Genomic DNA, 21347 nt, shown 5'->3' with positions numbered 1-21347 from the left:
TGCTGAGTGAAACAGGATAATTGTTTAGAGTCTGTCTTAGAACTTTTTAGACACCTAGGTTTCTTCTGTTAGCCTGAGCAGCAAGATAAGTGTTCTTCCCTCACCTTGGCAGACGACGGGAGGCTTACTCTGTAGAGATGACGTTGGAGGAGTTGGTTTGGATTGGAGGTTGGCTGAGCTGGGAGTGGGAGTGGGCTGCTAGACTGAAAACAGGGAAGTAGTTAAAAGTCTGCACTTAACACATGGTTAAGACTCATCCTCCCTCCTTCCCCTAAACTGGCCTTTTTTCCTCCATTCAGCTCTCAACAAGGCTGGCAGCTAGATTTATACTCCCCAGGCAGGAAGTCAGAGGATTTCTCCCTGGGGAAATTGGCTGGCCCGAGAGATCTACAGACTTTGGAAAGTTCTCAATTGAAGGACAATGTGTTTTGTCTCCCTCTCTCTTTGAATTTTCATATAACAAGGACTACTTACTAGTAGTCAATGAGCCACACAGCCACATACACAGCTCCTAATTACCTTCTTAATATCTCAGTGTGATGCATGAATGAATAGCCAAAGGTGACCAGGAATCTAAGGAAAGCCTTTGAGTAAAATAAATGAATGGGAAAAAAAATGAATTCAGAGACAATGCAGGTAGAAAACAAATAAGTAAATACTGTAATTAATATGCTTAGAGAACTAAGAAACAATACTGCACCATGAAATGTGAACAGGATGGTCAAAACAAGGACCGTTCAATAAGCAGAAAGAGCTCTGAGAAATTGAGCAACTATTAGCAGAAATAAATACCAGAATTGAATATAAAGTTAGATCTATTTTTCAGAAAATGGGATAAACAGATAGAAAATAGAAAAAAAGATAAGATTAGAAGATGAATCCACGATAGCCTGCATGTAACTAATAGGAATTAAGGAAAAAACAGCGATTGAGGAGCTACTTACTGAAGAAAAATTTCCAGATGGAAGGACATGAATTTCTAGATTTGAGAGTGAGTTCAAGTACCAGCAAAACGAAAGGCAAAAGAGACACCACATCAAGGAACATTATTGTGAAATTTCGAAACACAGGGAGAAAATCCTATATGTTTCCAGTGAGGGAGAATAAAACAGGTCACAGGTAAAGAAATGTGCTCTCGATTATTATGAGCTTATCAGAGTATCTCAGTGGAAGCCACAAGAAAGGGTTTCTCAGACATGAAGTGTCATCACATTTATTTTCAATGTAGAACAAGAAAGGAATTGAAGGGAGTGAAATAAGGAACTAGGGATGTCAACCCTGGGGAAGAGAACCTAACGGTAGATGTTACACAGGGAGCCAATGTGCCAAGAACAGTTGTGAAGGGACGCATTCTGTGGTGCTCCAGAGTGCAGGAGTGGAGTCAAAGATTACACAGCAAGACTGGCTGAACGTGTTAATGGCTTGTGCTATTCCAGGATTAAATCGTGATTGTCTGACACAAGCAGATACAGGTTTGAATAGAATCATATAAGGGAATCTCTTTAAGAGATTGCTAGACTGTTAAGTATAAAATCTAACTAGACCATGAGATGCGATTATGACAATAAATGGCATTATATAAATAAATTAGTAGAGAGGAAGCTGTCTGGTATAAGCGCAAAAAGTGGGTCAGTAAATCTAGCAGGTTTTTGTTTTAATTTTAAAAAAGTTCTTAACATAGCCCTGCATTTCTTTAAAGGTTATTTAAAAAGTACGGTCTAGTGAACTTGAAGGTTCTTCATTTATTCAAATCAAATTTTGAAAGCTTCTGATTTGACAAAATTCTCAAAAGCATTGTAGACAAGTAGACACAATCCCTTTTTATTCTAAAGGTCAAAATCATATATTCTTGAAAAATCACTCTGCGTTCAAGTGTCACTTCATTTAGCTACATTGTATTAGCGGAAAGCCCTTACAAATACAGAAAAACCCTGTTTCAAATAATTTATTCAACTCATTAATCAGGGAGTAGTGCTGGTTGATAGAACATTTTGAGGAACAAGGTATGTACTGTCTATTAGGGAAGGCATTTTGAAATAAGTTTCTGAATTAGAAATAAAACTGATTAATGTTCTACAGGGCATCGAAACCATAACCTTTTAAGTCAGACAGGCATCTTAACCAAATGATATTATTAAACTAATAACTTCTGATATAAATATATGACCTGCAATTTTGGTTATTTGATTAGTATTTATAACTAATTGTGTTATACCTCACAAACTGTTTGACCCAGTAGAGCTTTATCAAGTTTGAAAGCCTTTGAAAGGGCAGAGGGATAGAAATCAAGGGAATTCAGGATAGTCTCTTAGATTTCCATTTTATGAATGTCTTAATTTATTAATTGTCCCAAAACTGAAGGACATTTTGTTTTTCTCCCCAATTTTTATTGTCCTAAATAGTACTACAATAAACATCCTGTCCTTTGATCAATTTTTACATGTGTGAGTATTTCTGTATGAGAGATATATAGAGGAGGAATTTCTGGTTAAATTTTATGCACATTTAAAGGGGATTGATACTATTTCAATTTACTTTCCCTTTAGCCTATTTCCCTAAACCCTCATCAACAGTGAATTTTATCCATTTTAATAATTTTTCTCAACTGATAAAGTGATATCACACTATTTTAATGTATGCTTTCCTGAGTGCTAGCAAGGTTATCTTTTTTATTTATTAGGCTATTTCCATTTCATCTGAATTTTCTGTTCTTGTCTTCTTTTTTTTTTTTCTTTTTTAAAAAATTTGTATGTTCTGTAACGTTATCTTGAATATATAAATCAGAGATCTTTTCGCAGGTTCTAGCTTATCGTTTATTTTCTTATATTTTTATTGAAATACAATAAAATACTATCCCAGTATAGTTTATTTTATACACATGTAGTAAAGTACTCATAAGTGTAAAAGCTCAATGAATTTTCACAAATGGACTGCACCTTGTGTAACCAGCACTCAGATCAAGAAGCAAGACATTATCAGAATCCTAATATATCTTTTGAGTCCCCTTTCAATTACTTCCCTTTCTCAAAGGAGAACTACTACCCTTACTTCTAATACCATAGTTTAATTTTGCATGTTTTTGAACTTTATGTAAATGGGAGCACATTTTATGTACTCTTTTGAGTCTGACTTCTTGTTATATTTGTGAGATTCAAACATGTTGCTCTATGTAGTTGTGATTTGTTCATTCTTCCTGCTAAGTAATATTCTATTCAATATACTACAGTTTATTTATCCATTCTATTTTAGGTGAATACAGTGTTACTAGTATTTATTACAAATGGTACTGTTATAAACATCCCTGTAAATGTCTTTTGGTGAATATATATACTTGTTCATGTTGGGGATATACATAGGAGTGAAACTGCTGGTTCATAAAATATGCACCTGTTAAGGTGTAGTGGATGTTGCCTACCAATTTTCCAAAGTGCCTAATCCACCAGCAATGTTCAGAAGTTTCAGTTGCTTCACATCCTTAATAGAACTTATTTGTATTTTTCATTTTGTCAGCCTAGTGGCTGTGTAGTAACATTATATTTTGCTTTTAATTTTTATTTCCCTGTTGACTAGTGAAATTGGGTACTTTTTCATGAGTATTGGCCACTTGGATATCCTCCCTTATCTGTTCTTTTATCTATTTTATCTGTTCAAACACTTTTCCCATTTTTCTATTGAGTAGTCTGATTTTTTTCCTATTCATTTGTAGAAGTTCTCTATATATCATTTAAATGAGCTTACTATAGGATATATATGTATTGCAAATATCTTGTCCCACTCTATGGTTTGCCTTTTGACTTAACTTTTCTTAAAAGTTATGTATGTATGTATGTATGTATGTATGTAATCTCTACACCCCATGTGGGGCTCGAACTCATGACCCCGAGATCAAAACTCATGCTCTTCCAACTGAGCTAGCCAGGCACCACTGCTTTTTTATTATATAATGGTATCTTTTGATGAAGAGAAATTCTTAATTTTAAGGAAGTCCAGTTTTTCGATGTTTTCCTTTATGGCTAGTGTTTGTTTAAGAAATATTCACTTTCTCAAGGTCATGAAGATATTTTCCTCTAAAAACTTATTTAACTTATCAAATTTAGATCTATGATCCTTCTGGAATGAGTTTTGAATATGGATATTTAATTGAACTGGTACCAGGTATTGAAAGACTTTTTTTTAAATATGTTCATGAGGGGTATTGGTGTTTTACTACTTTTGTTTGTTTTTATAGCAGGGTAATTCTGGTGTCACAAAATGTTTTTGAGAAGTATTCTGTCTTCCTTTATTTTCTGGAATACTTTGTGTGGAATTGGTATTATTTATTCCTGAAATACTTGGTATAAGTGAAGTCATAGAGCCTTAGAAGTTGTTTGTATGTCTTTTGCAAGATTTTTGACCCAAATTTTCAACTTCTTTATTTGGATTTTCTATTTCTTGTTGTGTTTGTTTAAAATTTGTGTCTTTACACTGGTGAAAGAAATCAAAGAAGACATAAATGAGTGAAAAGTTATCCCATGTTCATGGACTGGAAGAATTAAAATTGTTAAAAATGTGTTTACTAGCCAGAGTTGTCTACAGATTCAATGCAATCCCAATTGACATTTTAATGGCATTTTTTACAGAAGTAGAAAAAACAATCCTAAAATTTACACGGCAATACAAAAAACCATCACACTTTGTATTTCAAGCTATTTTATAAAGCTGTAGTAATCAAAACAGTACGGTACTGGCATAAAAACAGATATATAGACCAATGGAACAGAACTGAGAGCCCAGAAATAAACTCATGTATATGGTCAATAATATTTGACATGAGAGCTAAGAATACTCAATGGAGATAAGACAGTCTCTTCCATAAATGGTACTAAGAAAATTAAATATTCATATGTAAAAAAATGAAGCTATACACACACATACACACATACACAGGTGTGTTATTCAGCCATAACAAAGAAGGAAATCTTGCTATTTGCAACAACATGGATGGATCCTGAGGGCATTATGCTAAGTGAAATAAATCAGAAAGAAAAAGACAAAACTGTATGGTTTCGCTTATATGTGGAATCTAAAAAAACAAAAAACAAAACACAAAATCATAGAAAAAGAGATCAGATTTGGGGTTACCAGAAGAGGGGGGAATGGATGGGGGAGGGGGGAATTGGATGAAGATAGTCAAAAGGTACAGACTTCCAGTTATAAGATAAATAAGTGCTATGGATGTCATGTACAACATGATGTCTATCTGGTTATCACTGCTGTATGGTATATATGAAATTTGTTAAGAGAATCTATATGAGATGATGAATAGTAACTATACTGATTTGATAATCATTTCATGATATACATAAGTCAAATCATTATGTGGTACACCTTAAATGTATACAATGCTGCATGTTGATTATATCTGAATAAAACTGGGAATTGATCAGTGGATGAGTGGATAAAAAAATATGTGGTATATTCATACAATGGAATATTACTCAACCTTGAAAAGGAAAGAAATCCTGTCACATGCTACATCATGAATAAACCTTGAGGATATTATGCTAAGTAAAATAAGCCAGTCACAAAAAGATACATACTGTATGATTCCACTTATGTGAGGTATTTAAAGTGGTCAAATTCATAGAAACAGAAAGTAGAACGGTGGTTACCAGGTGCTGGGGGGAGTGGGAAAAATGGAGTTGTTTAATGGGTATTAAGTTTAAGATTTGCAAGATGAAAAAGTTCTGGAGATCTGTTTCACAACAGTATGCATATAGTTAACACTACTGTACTGTATACCTAAAAATGGTTAAGATGGTAAATTTTGTGTTATATGTTTTCTACCCCAATTAAAAAAAAGGTGGAGGGAGTGCTAGGGTTGGAAACTTACCATTTTGTACCCATTACAAAAGACTGAATCAGGCAAAAAGCAACAATGGCTGCTAAATCTAGGTGAAAATTTCAATGAAGAGCAGGATGTGTGTGGTCGCAAAGTGTCTCCCTATAGATTGTGCATTGATTGCAAGATAAGATAAAATAAAAATATTCTATAGGAGAAAAACTGGACTTAAAGCAGTGGTCAAAATTAACATCACTAATGAGGGAGAGATGGACAGTGTAAGCTTTCAGATGTGAAACGCTGAGAAAGGAGCCTCACCTATGCGGTATTCCAGTTGAGAATGAATAATCTGAATTTAATCATGAGGAGACCTCAGGTAAAAGTGAAATAAGGAGGATTCTGTTAAAAACAATGGAACAGAGGGACCATATTCTATTAAAATGCACATTTCCAAAAATTAAAAAAAAAATTGTGTCTTTGAAGAAATTTATTTCCCTAAATTGTTAATTTTGTTAGCATAAAAACTTCTATATTAGAATAACTTTTGATTTATAGACAAATTATAATAGTACGGAACATCTGCAATACCCCTCGTCCAGTTTCCCCTGTTGTTAGCATCTTATATTACCAGGGTTCATTTGTCAAAACTGACCTTAAAGAAACTGGTCTTGGTATATGAGAATTAACTAAATCCCAGACTTTATTTGAATTTCACCATTTTCCCCCCATTCATGTTCTCTTCTGTTCCAGGATGCAATGGAGGATATTACATTGCATTTAGTCGGTGTGTCTCCCCAGTTTCTTCTGGTCTGTGACAGTTTCTCAGTCTTGTTTTTCGTGACCTTGACAGGCTGAGTAGTGGCCCAGGTATCCCCAATTTACAGTTGTCTGATTTTTTTTTTTTTAATGATTAGACTAGAGTTATGGGTTTGGGGGAGGAATACCACAGAAGTGAAGTGCTCTTCTTGTCACATCATATCAGAAGGCACATGACATCCACGTGACACCACTGATGCTGTTAATGGTCATCATTTAGTTAAGGTGGTATTTGCCAGAGATGTTTTCTCTGCTGTAAAGTTACTCTATTTCCCTTTTCTCACTCTTTGGACCTGAGTCACTAAGTGTAGCTTGCCCTCCTGGGTGGGGAATTGGGCAAGAATTAAGCTCTACCTATTGGAGGAGGGAGTATATATACATTTTGGGGGATTATTCTGTAAAGAAGGTTTGTCTCTCCTCCCCTGCTTATTTATTTGATCATTTGTCTATATGAGTAGGGACTCATTTATATTTATTTTATACTTCATTATAATCCAATTATTATTTACTTTAGTGTTCCAGTTGTTCTAGCTCTGGCCCTTGGAAGGTCTTTCAGGTTGACTCCTATGTCCTGTCCTATCACATATCCCATCCTTTAGTTTTTTGAGCACTTCACTACTTTATTGCATTACAAGATACTCCAGGCTTATCTCAAGTGTCCCCCTAGCCCGGCCTAGATTCAGCCATTTCTCGAAAAAGATTTGTTTTCTTTTATTGGAGAATAGTATTTAAGAATCAAGATATGGACACTGGGCTTGTTTGTTGCTACTGTAGTATCATTGTTTCTGGCCCCCTGGATAGTTCTTTTTAACAGACTGAAAAATAATCACATGGTTTAATGGAATAAATCTTGAAAAAATGTAAATGAACAAAGTGAATTCTCAAAATGTTAACAGTAATAACCAACACATTAAATGCTGAGCCTTTTGTGAAGCACTGTGCTGAGTGCTTCAGGTGTACCTCAGCTGATCGTCATAACATCCTTACGACACAGGCACTGTTGGTATTTCTGTTCTATAGATGATGAAACTGAGACAGAGAGAGATTAGGGAATTTGACCAAAATCATGCACCACATAAATGACAGAACTGGGATCAAAGAGGTGAAATTCAAGTGTGATATATAACACTTGGAAATTACTGATTGGATAAATTCAAGAGAAAGGTGCTGAGAAATTATTAGGATTAATCAAACAGTGAATTTTGAGGAAATTCAATTTATCAGGTTTTTTTTGTCCTTCATGTTTTTTGTGCACTAAGACATATTTGCATACTTGTGAACATTTTTCTCCTGTTTCTAAAATTTTATAGTGTTAGCTATTAGATTTATATCTCTGATTTATTCCTTTTTTTAATGGGGTAATATAAGGATTGAGTTTTTTTTTCCATGTTATTTCAGCATCACTTTTTGAAACATCTGTCCTTTCTCCATTAAATTACCTAGGCCTCTTTGTCAAAAATCATTGAATATATGTGTGTAGAATTATATGTGGACTTTTTATTCTCTTCCATTGCTGTATACTTCTGTCCTTATTCCAATGTCATAGTATCTTAATTATTATAGCTCTGTAATAAGTCTAGAAATCAATTGGTTAAGTCTTTCGGTGTTGTTCTTTTTCAAAATTGTTGTTGCTATTGTAGGCTCTTGGCATTGCATATACATTTTAGAATTAGCTTGTCAGTTCTACAAAAAACTCTTGATGGGATTTTGATTGAGATCACTGTGGGGGGTTTGACATCTTAGCAATATCGAGTCTTCTAACACAAAGGCAACGTGTATTTCTCCATTTATTCAAGTATTCTTTAATTTCTTTCAGCAATGCTTTGTAGTTTTTTTTTTTTTTAAAGATTTTATTTATTTATTTGGGAGAGAGAGCAAGCAAATGGGAGTGAGAGAGAGAGCAGGAGTGGAGGAGCAGAGGGAGAAGGAGAAGCAGACTTCCCACTAAGCAGGGAGCCCAACTTGAGGCTCGATCCCAGGACCCGGGATCATGACCTGAGCCGAAGACAGACACTTAACCGACTGAGCCACCCACATGCCCCAATGCTTTGTAGTTTCCAGTGTACAGGTCTTAAGCATGTTTCAAGTATTTCAGGTTTCTTACATTAATAAATTTTTAAATTTTAATTTTAGATTGTTCCTTGCTAACATAGAAATACAGCTGATTTTGTATTCTGACTGCATATCCCACAACCTTGCTAAGTTTATTTATAATTTCTAAAAGCTTTTAAAAATAGATTCCTCATGATTTTCTGTATAGACAATCATATCATCTTTGAATAAGAGTTTCATACATCTTTTTAAAAAATTTTTTGTTATGTTAATCACCATACATTACATCATTAGTTTTTGATGTAGTGTTCCATGATTCATTGTTTGTTCATACATCTTCTTTAGCAATCTTTTTGTCTTCTTTTTCTTGCCTAACAGCACCGGCTAATACTTCTAATACATTGTTGAAAGGATGTGTTAAGAGCAGACATCTTTGACTTGTTCCAGATTTTAGAGGGACAGAGTTCAGTCTTTCACTCTTAAGAATGTTGTTAGCCATAGGTTTTTTTGTAGATATTCTTTATCAGGTTGAGAAGTTTCCCTTCGATTCATAGTCTGCTGAGGGTTTTTTCAGTAATTGAACTTTGTTAAATTTTTTTTCTGCATCTATTGAAATTCTTATTTGTCTTTTTTCATTGTGAGTATATTCATACAGTGACTTATACTGATTACTCTGCAAGTGTTAACCTACTTTACATTTTTGGATGAACTCCATGTGGTCACAATATACTACCCTTTTTATGTATTTCTGGATTTGATCTGGCAAATTTTGTTAAGGACTTTTGCATCTGTATGAGAGGATGTTGATCTATAATTTTCTTCTAATATCTTTGATATTGGTATCAAGATAGTTGTTAGGAACTGCACTGTGTTCTGAAGTTCACATGTTGAAGCCCTTATCCCCAGTGTGATTGTATTTGGAGATAAGACCTTTAAAGAGCTTATTAAGGTTTTTTAAAAAATTTTTATTGTTATGTTAATCACCATACATTACATCATTAGTTTTTGATGTAGTGTTCCATGATTCATTGTTTGTGTATAACACCCAGTACTCCACGCAGAGCATGCCCTCTTTAATACCCATCACCAGGCTAAACCATCCTCCCATTTCCCTCCCCTCTAGAACCCTCAGTTTGTTTTTCAGAGTCCATCATCTCTCATGGTTTGTCTCCCCCTCCGATTTCCCCCCTTCATTCTTCCCCTCCTGCTATCTTCTTCTTCTTTTTTTTTTTTTAACATATATTGTATTATTTGTTTCAGAGGTACAGATCTGTGATTCAACAGTCTTGCACAATTCACAGCACTCACCATAGCACATACCCTCCCCAATATCTATCACCCAGCCACCCCATCCCTCCCACCCCCCACCACTCTAGCAACCCTCAGTTTGTTTCCTGAGATTAAGAATTCCTCATATCAGTGAGGTCATATGATACATGTCTTTCTCTGATTGACTTATTTCGCTCAGCATAACACTGTCCAGTTCTATCCACGTCATTGCAAATGGCAAGATCTCATTCCTTTTGATGGCTGCATAATATTCCATTGTATATATACACCACTTCTTCTTTATCCATTCATCTGTCGATGGACATCTTGGCTCTTTCCACAGTTTGGCTATTGTGGACATTGCTGCTATAAACATCGGGGTGCACGTACCCCTTCGGATCCCTACATTTGTATCTTTGGGGTAAATACCCAGTAGTGCAATTGCTGGATTGTATGGTAGCTCTATTTTCAACTTTTTGAGGAACCTCCATACTGTTTTCCAGAGTGGTTGCACCAGCTTGCATTCCCACCAACAGTGTAGGAGGGTTCCCCTTTCTCCGCATCCCTGCCAACATCTGTAGTTTCCAGACTTGTTAATTTTAGTCATTCTGACTGGTGTGAGGTGATAATTCAGTGAGGTTTTGATTTGGATTTCCCTGATGCCGAGCGATGTTGAACACTTTTTCATGTGTCTGTTGGCCATTTGGATGTCTTCTTTGAAAAAATGTCTGTTCATGTCTTCTGCCCATTTCTTGATTGGATCATTTGTTCTTTGGGTGTTGAGCTTAAGAAGTTCTTTATAGATTTTGGATACTAATCCTTTATCTGATATGTCATTTGCAAATACCTTCTCCCATTCTGTCAGTTGTCTTTTGGTTTTGTTGACTGTTTCCTTTGCTGTGCAAAAGCTTTTTATCTTGATGAAGTCCCAATAGTTCATTTTTGCCCTTGCTTCCTTTGCCTTTGGCAATGTTTCTAGGAAGACGTTGCTGCAGCTGAGGTCGAAAAGGTTGCTGCCTGTGTTCTCCTTTAGGATTTTGATGGACTCCTGTCTCACATTGAGGTCTTTTAACCATTTTGAGTTTATTTTTGTGTGTGGTGTAAGGAAATGGTCCGGTTTGATTCTTCTGCATGTGGCTGTCCAATTTTCCCAACACCATTTGTTGAAGAGACTGTCTTTTTTCCATTGGACATTCTTTCCTTCTTTGTCGAAGACTGGTTGACCATAGAGTTGAGGGTCCATTTCTGGGCTCTCTATTCTGTTCCATTGATCTGTGTGTCTGCTTTTGTGCCAGTACCATACTGTCTTGATGATGACAGCTTTGTAATAGAGCTGGAAGTCCGGAATTGTGATGCCGCCAGCTTTGCTTTTCTTTTTCAACATTCCTCTGGCTATGCGGGGTCTTTTCTGGTTCCATACAAATTTTAGGATTATTTGTTCCATTTCTTTGAAAAAAGTTGATGGTATTTTGATGGGGATTGCATTGAATGTGTAGATTGCTCTAGGTAGCATTGACATCGTCACAATATTTGTTCTTCCAATCCACGAGCATGGAACGTTTTTCCATTTCTTTGTGTCTTCCTCAATTTCTTTCATGAGTATTTTATAGTTTTCTGAGTACAGATCCTTTGCATCTTTGGTTAGGTGGCAAATGTCTCCTTCTCTTCAGTTTTATGGCAAGTTGGTGTAGAACTGGTGTTTTTCCTTAAATGTTTTATAGAATTTGCCCGTGAAGCTATTCAGATCTGATGTTTGTTTGGGGGAGGATTTTAAATTATGAATTCAATTTCTTTTTTTTTTTGTATCTTGTGTTTAATGATTAGAAGAGTTAATATTGTTAAAATTTCAATACTACCAAAAGCCATCTATAGATTCAATGTAATCTCTGTAAGATTCCAATGGCATTTAAAAAAAAATCTAGTAGCCACTTTTTTTTTATGTTCAGTTAGCCGCTGTATAGTACATAATTAGTTTTTGATGTAGTGTTCAATGATTCATTAGTTAAGTATAACACCCAGTGCTCATCACAGCACGTGCCCTCCTCAATACCCATCACCCTGTTACCCCCTCCCCCCATTGTCCTCCCCTCTCAAACCCCCAGATTGTTTCTCGGGGTCCATAGTCTCTCATGGTTCATCTCCCTCTCTGATTTCTCCCCCTTTGGATTTCCTTCCCTTCCCCTATGGTCCTCCGTGCTATTGCTTATGTTCCACATATGAGTGAAACCATATGATAATTGTCTTTCTCTGCTTGACTTACTTCACTTGACATAATCCCCTGCAGTTCCAACCATGTTGAATTCAAATTCTTTAAGAGATATAGAGCTATTCATATTATCTAGTTCTTCCTGGATGAGCTATGGTAGATTTTCAATTTCAGTCTTTCAAATTATTTGTTCATTTCATTTAAGTTGTCAAACTTACTGACATAAAGTTATCCTTATTATTCTTTTAACACACTTTACGTTTTTATAGAAAATATGGTGAGGTCCTCCCTTCCATTTCTGAGGTTGTTAGTTTGTTTCTTCTCTCTTTTATTTTTTGATGCATCTGAAAATTCACCAATTTTATTGATCTTTTCAATGAACCCAATGTTGGTTGATTTTATTGTTTTTCTCCTTCAATGATTTCTGTTTTTACCACCATTTCCATTCTTCTACTTCTTTGAATTTAATTTGCTCTTCTTTTCTAATTTCTTAAGGTAGAAGTTTAGATAATTGGATTTTAGGCCTTTCTACTTTCCTCATACAAGTATCCAATGCTCTACATTTCTATAAAACATTACTTTGCTTCATCCTTAAAATTTCAATGTGCTGTTTTTATTTACCCTCATGAAGTTTAAGATATTTTCTAGATTCTTTTGTGATTTATTTTTTGACTCACAGGTTAAAAAAATTTGTTGTTGAGTTTCCAGATATTTGGAGATTTCCCATATACCTTATTATTATTAATTTCTAATTTAATTACATTGTGATCTGATCTTTATAATTTATGTGATAAACTCTATATGATTTCATAGCTTGTTAATTTTTTGAGAATTGTTTTATGGCCCAGTGTATAATCTTTGAAAATGTTCCATGCATACTTCAATGTGTATTCTGTTGTTTTTAGGTGAAGTGTTTTGTACTTTTAAGTTAGGACAGTATGAATTATAGTGTGTTTCAAATCTTTCTCTTTATGATTTTTTTTCTTTTCTTTTCTTTTTTTAAAGATTTTATTTATTTGACAGAGAGATAGAGAGCACAAGTAGGCAGAGAGGCAGGCAGAGAGAGAGGGAGAAGCAGGCTCTCTGCTGAGCAGGGAGCCTGATGTGGGACTCGATCCCAGGACCCTGAGATCATGACCTGAGCCGAAGGCAGCTGCTTAATTGACTGAGCCACTCAGGTGCCCCTGTTTTTTTTCTTTCATGTCAGTTGCTGAAAGAGAGTTTTGTGGATATGTGTCTTTCTCCTTTCAGTTCTGTTAGTTTTTATTTCATATTAATCTGGGTTTTTGCTATGAGTTGAATACAGATTTTGAATTGCTATTTTTCTAATAAATTAACATCTACCATTATGTAATGTCATCTTTATCACTGGTAATGCTCTTTAGTCTGAAGTCTACTTCATCTAATGCTAATCTAGCCATTCTAACTTTTTCTTGACTAGTGTTAGCATGGTATCTCTTTCCCTCTTTTTTCTTTTAAAGTTTGCTGAATTTCTGTTCAGTCCTTTATCCCCCACTCTGCTTCATTTTGGATCATTTCTATTGCTGTATGTTGACATACACTGGTCTTTTCTTCTCTACTCTCTCGTCTGCTGTTAGTTCTATCCAGTTCATATATTATGTATTTCATCTCTAGAAATTCCATTTGGGTTTCATTTTTACATTTTTTATTTCTCTTCTATGTTTTCTTTTTTTAAATTTTATTTTATTATGTTATGTTAATCACCATACATTACATCATTAGTTTTTGATGTAGTGTTCCATGATTTATTGTTTGCATAAATTGTCGCATGCTCTTCAACCCAGTGCTCCATTCAATACGTGCCCTCTTTAATACCCACCACCAGGCTAACCCCTGCCCCTCCCCCTCCCCTATAGAACCCTCAGTTTGTTTCTCAGAGTCCATAGTCTCTCATGGTTCGTCTCCCCCTCCAATTTCCCCCCCTTCATTTTTCCCTTCCTACTATCTTCTTCTTCTTTTTCTTAAACATATAATGTATTATTTTATTTCCTTGAGCACCTTCATAAAATTTGTAACAGCTTGTTCAAGGTTCTTGTTTATAACTTTCATCAGCTATTATTTCTAAGTATATTTCTATTGACTGACTTTTCTGGTCATAGGATATATTTTCCTATTTCTCTGCATCCCTGTTAATTGTTTACTGGATGCTGGATGCTGCAAATTATATGATTTTTGGGTGCTGGGTTTTTTTTTATTCCTTTAAGAAAGTGTTTGGTATTTTCTGCCTTGCAGTTATATTACTTGAAGTTCAAATTAAACTTGATTCTTTTTGAAGCTTGCTATTAAGCTTCTTAAAGGTGGTGCAGGGTAGCCTTTATTCTGGGGATAATTTAGTTTTGCTAAGAAGTGTCTGTTCTGTGAACTCTCCCTGGAGCCTAATGTATTGCAAGATCTCATTCTGGCTTGTAAGAACACAAACTGTTCCTCACCCTTACTAAACTCTGCTGCTTTCCACTGATTTTCCTTGATATCAGGGATTGTCCTACATATAAGAAGACCCATATTCTGTAAAGGATAAGAGAGGATTTCTTTGCATATGTTCAGACTTCTCTTCTGTACAACTATCTCCTCTCTTGATATTCTGCCCTGCAAATTCTACTTGCCATGGTCTCTCTGAGCTTTGATCTCTTTCTCTGCAACTCAATGAGATCACTGGACTCTTTCTTCTCTCCCTGAGCTGTGGCCTGGAAACTCCTTGAGGACTTAATCTGGGGCAATCATAAGACTCACCTCATTTGTTTCCCCTCTCTCTGAGATCATAATCTATTGCACAATGTCTGAAAATTGTGGTTTCAATGTATTTTGTCCTATTTTCTGGTTGTGATTAAGTGATAAATTTCTCATAGGCAGAAGTGAAAGTCAGTGGTAGATTACTTTAATTTTCATTTGTTTATTAGGTGACACTGGATTTTTTTAAAATACATTTATTGGCCTGTAAGTTTTCTTCTTCTATGAGTTGCTTGTTTATAATTCTTACAGATATTTTTTTTTTCTTTTAATTTGCCTCCCTAGCATATGAAGCTCCTTTTTAAGTGCAGAATTCCTGGTTCTTTGAATCTTGGTGTGAATCAATAGTGGCAGTAACATTTAATGTCAAGGATTATGGGAGGACATGGTATAGTTTTAGCATTCAGTAACAGGAGTGAGTGTTAGATGTGCACCCTCAGCATTCAGGAGACCATGTTTTTTTGCTCGGTTTTTTTGGTGGTTAGAGGAACTGCCCAGAGGACATACAATAAATTTTATTTATTCTCAAATCAGCAGTAGTTGGATGTTGTTACTTCCAACTAAGAGTATCAGCTAGTTTAATATACTTGACTCATTTTTCCCCCCATTGGCTCGTCTTATTGAATTTCAGGAATTCGATATGTATCCTAGATACATATCACTTCTTCCTGGTGAATGCTTTTTAAAAAAAAAAAAAAACTCTATTGAGAGTATCTTCTTTTTTCCATTTTTTATTTTTTTAAGATTTTGTTTCTAAGTAATCTCTACAACCAACCTGGGGCTCAAACGTACAACCCCGAAATAAAGGGTCACATGCTCTTCCAACTGAACCAGCCAGGCACCCCTATTGACAGTATCTTTTAATTAATATTCAAGTTTATCAATATTTTCTTCTATAAGTTGTGCTTTTGTAATTAGAAAATTTATTCCTACCCTGAGAGAATAAAAATAGCCTCTTTTATTTATTTATTTTGTATACTTTGATCTTTGATCTTATCAGGCTCTGAGATAGGGATATAATTTTTTTTTTTTCTGGTAGGAAAGCCAGTTGTCCCAACCCCATTTATTTTAGTGTTTTCCCTACTCATCTGCAATGCCACCACTATCTAATAGTAAATGCTTTTATGTACTTGAGCATGTTTTTGAATCCCTGTTCTCTTTTCGTCCTCTATTTTTCTACTCTTATACCAATTCACACTGTTGATTACTCTAACTTATAATCAGTATTGATACCTGATAGGACAAATGCCCCAATCTGTTTTCCTTGTCCAAGTTGTCTTTGCTGTTCTTGGACTTATATTCTCTAGTTTGTCTACACACACACACACACACACACGCACACACACGCACACACACATCCTGCTTAAATTCTGATTGGATTTGCATTGAATCCGTGGATTAATTTAGAGGCTACTTACCATTATTATGATACTGAGTTTTCTCCTATATGAATATGGGTTCTTCTACTTTTTGTAAACTTCAGTAAGATTTTGCGATTTTTACTATATATTTTTGGTTTATTTCTAGTTACCTTATATTTTTATTTCTATTGTGAATGATACATTTTCTTTTGTTTCAGTGTCTAGTTGGTTATTGTTGGTTTATGGAATGTTTCTAATTTATTGTATCAGCTATCCTGTCAGACTTTTTTATGATTTCTAGTAATTTGACTATAGAGTCTCTTTAATTTTCTGTGTATTTGCAAATACGATTTACTTGCTTTGTTTCCAATTCTTAAGGTTTTTTTTCTTCTTCTTTTGTTTTATTGCTTGGGCAATAATACAAATACATTATGCATTATACAATGTTAAATAAGGGTAGTGGTAACAGGCATTTTTATGTTTTTCTTAAACAATGAGAATATGTCTAAAGTTTTAGCATTAAGCTTAATGTTGGCTCAATATTTTGAATAGATAACCTTTTCTATAAGTTAAAGAAGTTCCTTTCCATTTCTACCTTGAAAGGCTATTGAATTTTTCAAATGATTTTTCTTTATATGTTCAGATGATAATATGATTTCTGTCCTTTAATTGACATTTGTTATATACCAATTTACACTGATAGATTTTTATGATACCGACCATAATTTGAAGTCTTGTGATAAATCTAACTTAGTCTACACATTTCTTCCATTGCACCATTTAGTAATATTGTACTTAGGATTTTTGCATTGATGTCCATTTTTAAGTTTGGCTTATAATTTTTCTTGTATTTTACATGTTTTGTTTTCATGTAAGGATTTTACTACCTTTTAGTATAAATTACACAATTTTACATTTTAAAAAATTCTCTAAAATAGTTTGTATAAGAAAGAGATTTTGTTCATTGAAAGTTTGATAAAATCTCATCTGGAAGCCTCTTTGGGCCCAGATGTCTGTTACCTCCTGGGGATGAGATTTTTAATTATTGGTTTAACTTTTTAAATGCTTATTATACTATTTATGCTTTCTACATATTCTTGGGTAGACTTTGATGATTTATGATTCTCTGTAAAAGTTTCCATTTCATCAAATTTGTCTAAAGGTACTTACTTCTAAAAATGATAGTTGGGTCCGTGGCCGTGCCCTTTTTCCTTCTTAATGTTAATTAAATTGAGTAGTGAAAGACATTTGCATATTTTTAAGTCCTTTTTCAAAGAACTAATATTTGATTTTGTTGATTTGTTGTTTTAAATTGTTTTCTGTTTGCTGTATTTCTTTATGATGTCTTACTTTCTACTTTTTTGGGGGTTTCCTCAGTTTTACTTGGCCTTTATGATTAAATATAAAACTCATTTTTGTCCTTTTTTTCTGCTTCTGTTATAAATGTATTTAAAACTATACATTTCCACTTTAAATACTGCTTTAGTTAACTTTCATGTTAGTTTTGATATGTTGTTTTTTCATTGATATTTCATAATATATACATATAAAATTAACTCGTGTTATAATAGTTCACAATTTCTTTTTGTCCTTTTTAACACATTAATGAATGACCTTTTTCATTTCCAAAGTATATGTTTACTATATATTTTTTTTACTATATTTGTTTTGTTGATTTTGTAATATGCCATGTCACAAAATTTCTAAACCATAATAGTTAGGGCTGCCATGATATAGGGAACAGTACCCTGAATGCTTGTTCCAAAATCAGAGAAAAATATCTCCTTTGGCTTCTATATGAAATATTCTGTGCAGTGAAAATAACAGGTTAGCAATGATCCTATAATAAAACCAGCAATGACTTTCCTAGGGAGGATTCATATTTTATTCCTCAATAAAGCCTGAAATGACTTTCTATATACATTAACATATTGCTAATTTATTTATTATTAATAATTCAGGAAGTTAAAGTGAGATTTATGTAGCACACTGTTCTTTATCTAAGAAGTAGACCCTGAAAAACAGAAGAATTATCTTATGTGATACCCAGTGCATAGGTTCTGGAAGTTGTGTATATTTAGGATTTACCTGAAGAGTAATACAGAAGTAGGAACAAAGGGACCGCTCAAAAATTAACTTTCTGAGGAGGATCCTAGAAGAAGGATCATGTTTGCTATGTTATTTTTTTAAAGCAGGGAGAAAAGTGATTAATATAGGAGATAAAGATGAGATGACTGTACAATAGGAAAAGTAGGCGAACATTCCCCTTGTGTAGCTTGGGTTTTCTCATTAAGGCACAACCTTTCTCTGTGTAACCCTTTGCATTTGATCAATTCTTCCCTTCTCTTTTTCAGGAAAAAATAAGAAGGTACATGACTGTGATTCAGAAGACATGATTTCCAGGGAGACTTTGACTTCATCAAGTGAGGAAAAGACACCTAAATCAGTGACTCATGAGGTAAAACTAGAAGAGGGATCTCTGCTAAATGATTGTGGCTACTGTGGAATCACAGAGTAAGCTCTCTAAGGCATAGGGGGGGTCTATTTTGTTCTCCTTAGCACACTAATTCTCAGTTCTCTGTCCCTCTGATGTTGAAGACAACCAAAATAGCAATTTGAAAGAGTGGAACTCTTTGCAACTCTAAAAAAAACCTCTTGATACTATTCTGGAAATTTTACTTATTTTGGCATCAATTTCATTTTGTGCTACTAATAGAGATACAAAATGAATTTCATATAAAATTTGAAGCACCTTTAGATATATTGATTGATGGAATTTTTAAATGATAGAGACAGCATGGTACAGTGTCTCTAAACTATGGAAAGGTAGAGGGTTGGGAAAATCTGGGGCAAACACTCTCACCTTGACATGTGTCTCCTTCCTTGTGGAGATAACTGCCAGGATTAGAGCACAAAAAGAGCAATGCATTTTCATCATGTGGGTGGCTTGCGTTTTTTTCTCTTATCTACTGGAGCTTTGGGACTGCCATCGTGTTGCTGTTTTCAGACTCACATTCTATTCTGTAGGTTCCAGCATTACTAGAGATCAGAGTAAGTACCAAGAACAGATACCGCTTCTCCCGTTTTCCAGTTTGGCTGCCCTCTCCACCCAGGACTGACAGTCATGCTGCTGCTTTGAAGGGATCTCTAATATAGGAATCTGTGCTGCATCGAGCCCACCTACCATCATATCTCTGGCTGGCAGTCTCTAAATCTGAATGTACTGCTGCGCTCTCAGCCCCACTGTTGATACTTTTCTCTGATCAGAATGATTTTGTACTGGGCACCTGGGTGGCTCAGTTGGTTAAGCGACTGCCTTCGGCTCAGGTCATGATCCTGGAGTCCCTGGATCGAGTCCCGCATCGGGCTCCCTGCTCGGCAGGGAGTCTGCTTCTCCCTCTGACCCTCCCCCCTGTCATGTGCTTGCTCTCTCATTCTCTCTCTCTCAAATAAATAAATAAAAAAATCTTTAAAAAAAAAAAAAGAATGATTTTGTACTTGAAGGAGAGATAATTTCAAAGTGAGCACTTTCATAGAATGTCCATACTTGACTCCCTTCTAGAACTAAATACATTTTATTGTTTGTTTGTTTTCCCCTATATTTTATGGCTTGACCTATCTAGGATGAATTTTGATATGCTTTAAAATTTCATTTTAGAAAAGAGTATCTTAGAGAACATTTCTGGATGGTTTTTAGAGTAGCATGTTGGGAAAACCAGCTGATTTTACCAGGATTTGCTTTTCTTAACATTTCATGAATTAATTTGATGTTATAACCACTTGATGCCCTTTCAGTTATGATGCTATCCCTAGGAACTATCTAGACTCAGACTTATAGATGATTAGATTTGGAAGCTAGGTCAAGACATTTTTATTCCAACACTCATTTTAGAGGTGAAGAAACTAAGTCCCAGAGAGCTGAAATGATTTGTCTGTGATCATACAGCTCTTCAGTCACAGCAAAGACTAGAAACCAGGCTCCTATCTCCTAGTATTACTGCTCCTAGTATTACTCCTAGTATTTACTACTTTGTCCTCATATGTCCTTGGCATATATATGCAGTGCAGAAAAGCTAACTTAAGTTCCTCAGAAAAAGTTATTTGGCCCTTTCTTTAATTTGACATTAATTTGATTCAGTGAGCAGTCTCCAAAAAGACCTGACATCTTGGTAATTTGGTATATTTCTCCTTGCACCTTCTTAACGTTGTTAGCCAAATCACATTTCACTCAATCAAAGACATATTAGAGTCCTAAGTGAGGCTTTAATTTGAATTGCAGCCATCTAAAGCAGTTTGCTTCTTGGATAAATGTAATCAAGTTGATTTTGAAGTGTGACTTGAAATATGTCTCAGGTTTAAATTATGGTAGGAATTCTCGCCCAGGTGATGTCACTTTTTCTTAGTAACTGAGTTATAAGAAAATGCCTTTTTAAACATGTCTTGTTGGAGATGAGAGGGATTGTATTGGTGCAATAGTACTATTCTCTTTCTTTTCCTCCATCCCATTTTATTCATAATCTTCACATTCCTTTTTAATTCTCCCGAAATTAGTGTTTAAGGATTTGTTTTACCAATTAGTGTTGATAAACTAGTTTTCAGGACTAGGCAAACTCTGTAGAACTCATTCAATTTGTTGGTCATCTGTGTAGTTTAATGAGAAGAAATCTTTGGGGGACACCCTTGATTTTTTTTTTTAAGATTTAATTTTTTTTTTTAAGATTTTACTTATTTATTTGTCAGAGAGGGAGAAAGAGAGAGAGAGTGAGCACAAGCAGAGGGAGTGGCAGGCAGAGGGAGAAGCAGGCTCCCGGCTAAGCAAGGAGCCCGATGTGGGACTTGATTCCAGGACCTTGGGACCTGAGCCAAAGGCAGACGCTTAATCAACTGAGCCACCCAGGTGTCCCTTCCCTTGATGTTTTATTTTTTATTTTTTTTTAAAGATTTTATTTATTCATTTGACAGAGAGAGAGAGAGACAGCAAGAGAGGGAACACAAGCAGGGGGAGTGGAGGAGGGAGAAGCAGGCTTCCCACGGAGCAGGGAGCCCGATGCAGGGCTCAATCCCAGGACCCTGG

The 21347-nt window shown here is 35.0% G+C and overlaps 1 protein-coding gene across 2 annotated transcripts in view; it reads left to right on the top strand.

The window, feature by feature from the left end:
* The window catches only part of PTPN20 (protein tyrosine phosphatase non-receptor type 20), a 112774-nt gene that overhangs the window by 24864 nt on the left and 66563 nt on the right, over positions 1–21347 (top strand). The window contains exon 2 of one of the 2 annotated variants that reach the window (XM_032399057.1): positions 18628–18731. In XM_032399057.1, the coding sequence (XP_032254948.1) occupies positions 18628–18731 (104 nt within the window). Of the gene's footprint in view, positions 1–18627; positions 18732–21347 lie in introns of those variants that run through there. The other variant, XM_032399059.1, reaches the window with a different exon arrangement.

This window comes from Phoca vitulina, unplaced genomic scaffold, assembly GCF_004348235.1.
Source record: "Phoca vitulina isolate PV1807 unplaced genomic scaffold, GSC_HSeal_1.0 scaffold127, whole genome shotgun sequence".
Classification (NCBI taxonomy): Eukaryota; Metazoa; Chordata; class Mammalia; order Carnivora; family Phocidae; genus Phoca; species Phoca vitulina.
Note: the sequence above shows the minus strand (reverse complement) of the source record. Positions and strands in the feature narration are given on the sequence as shown.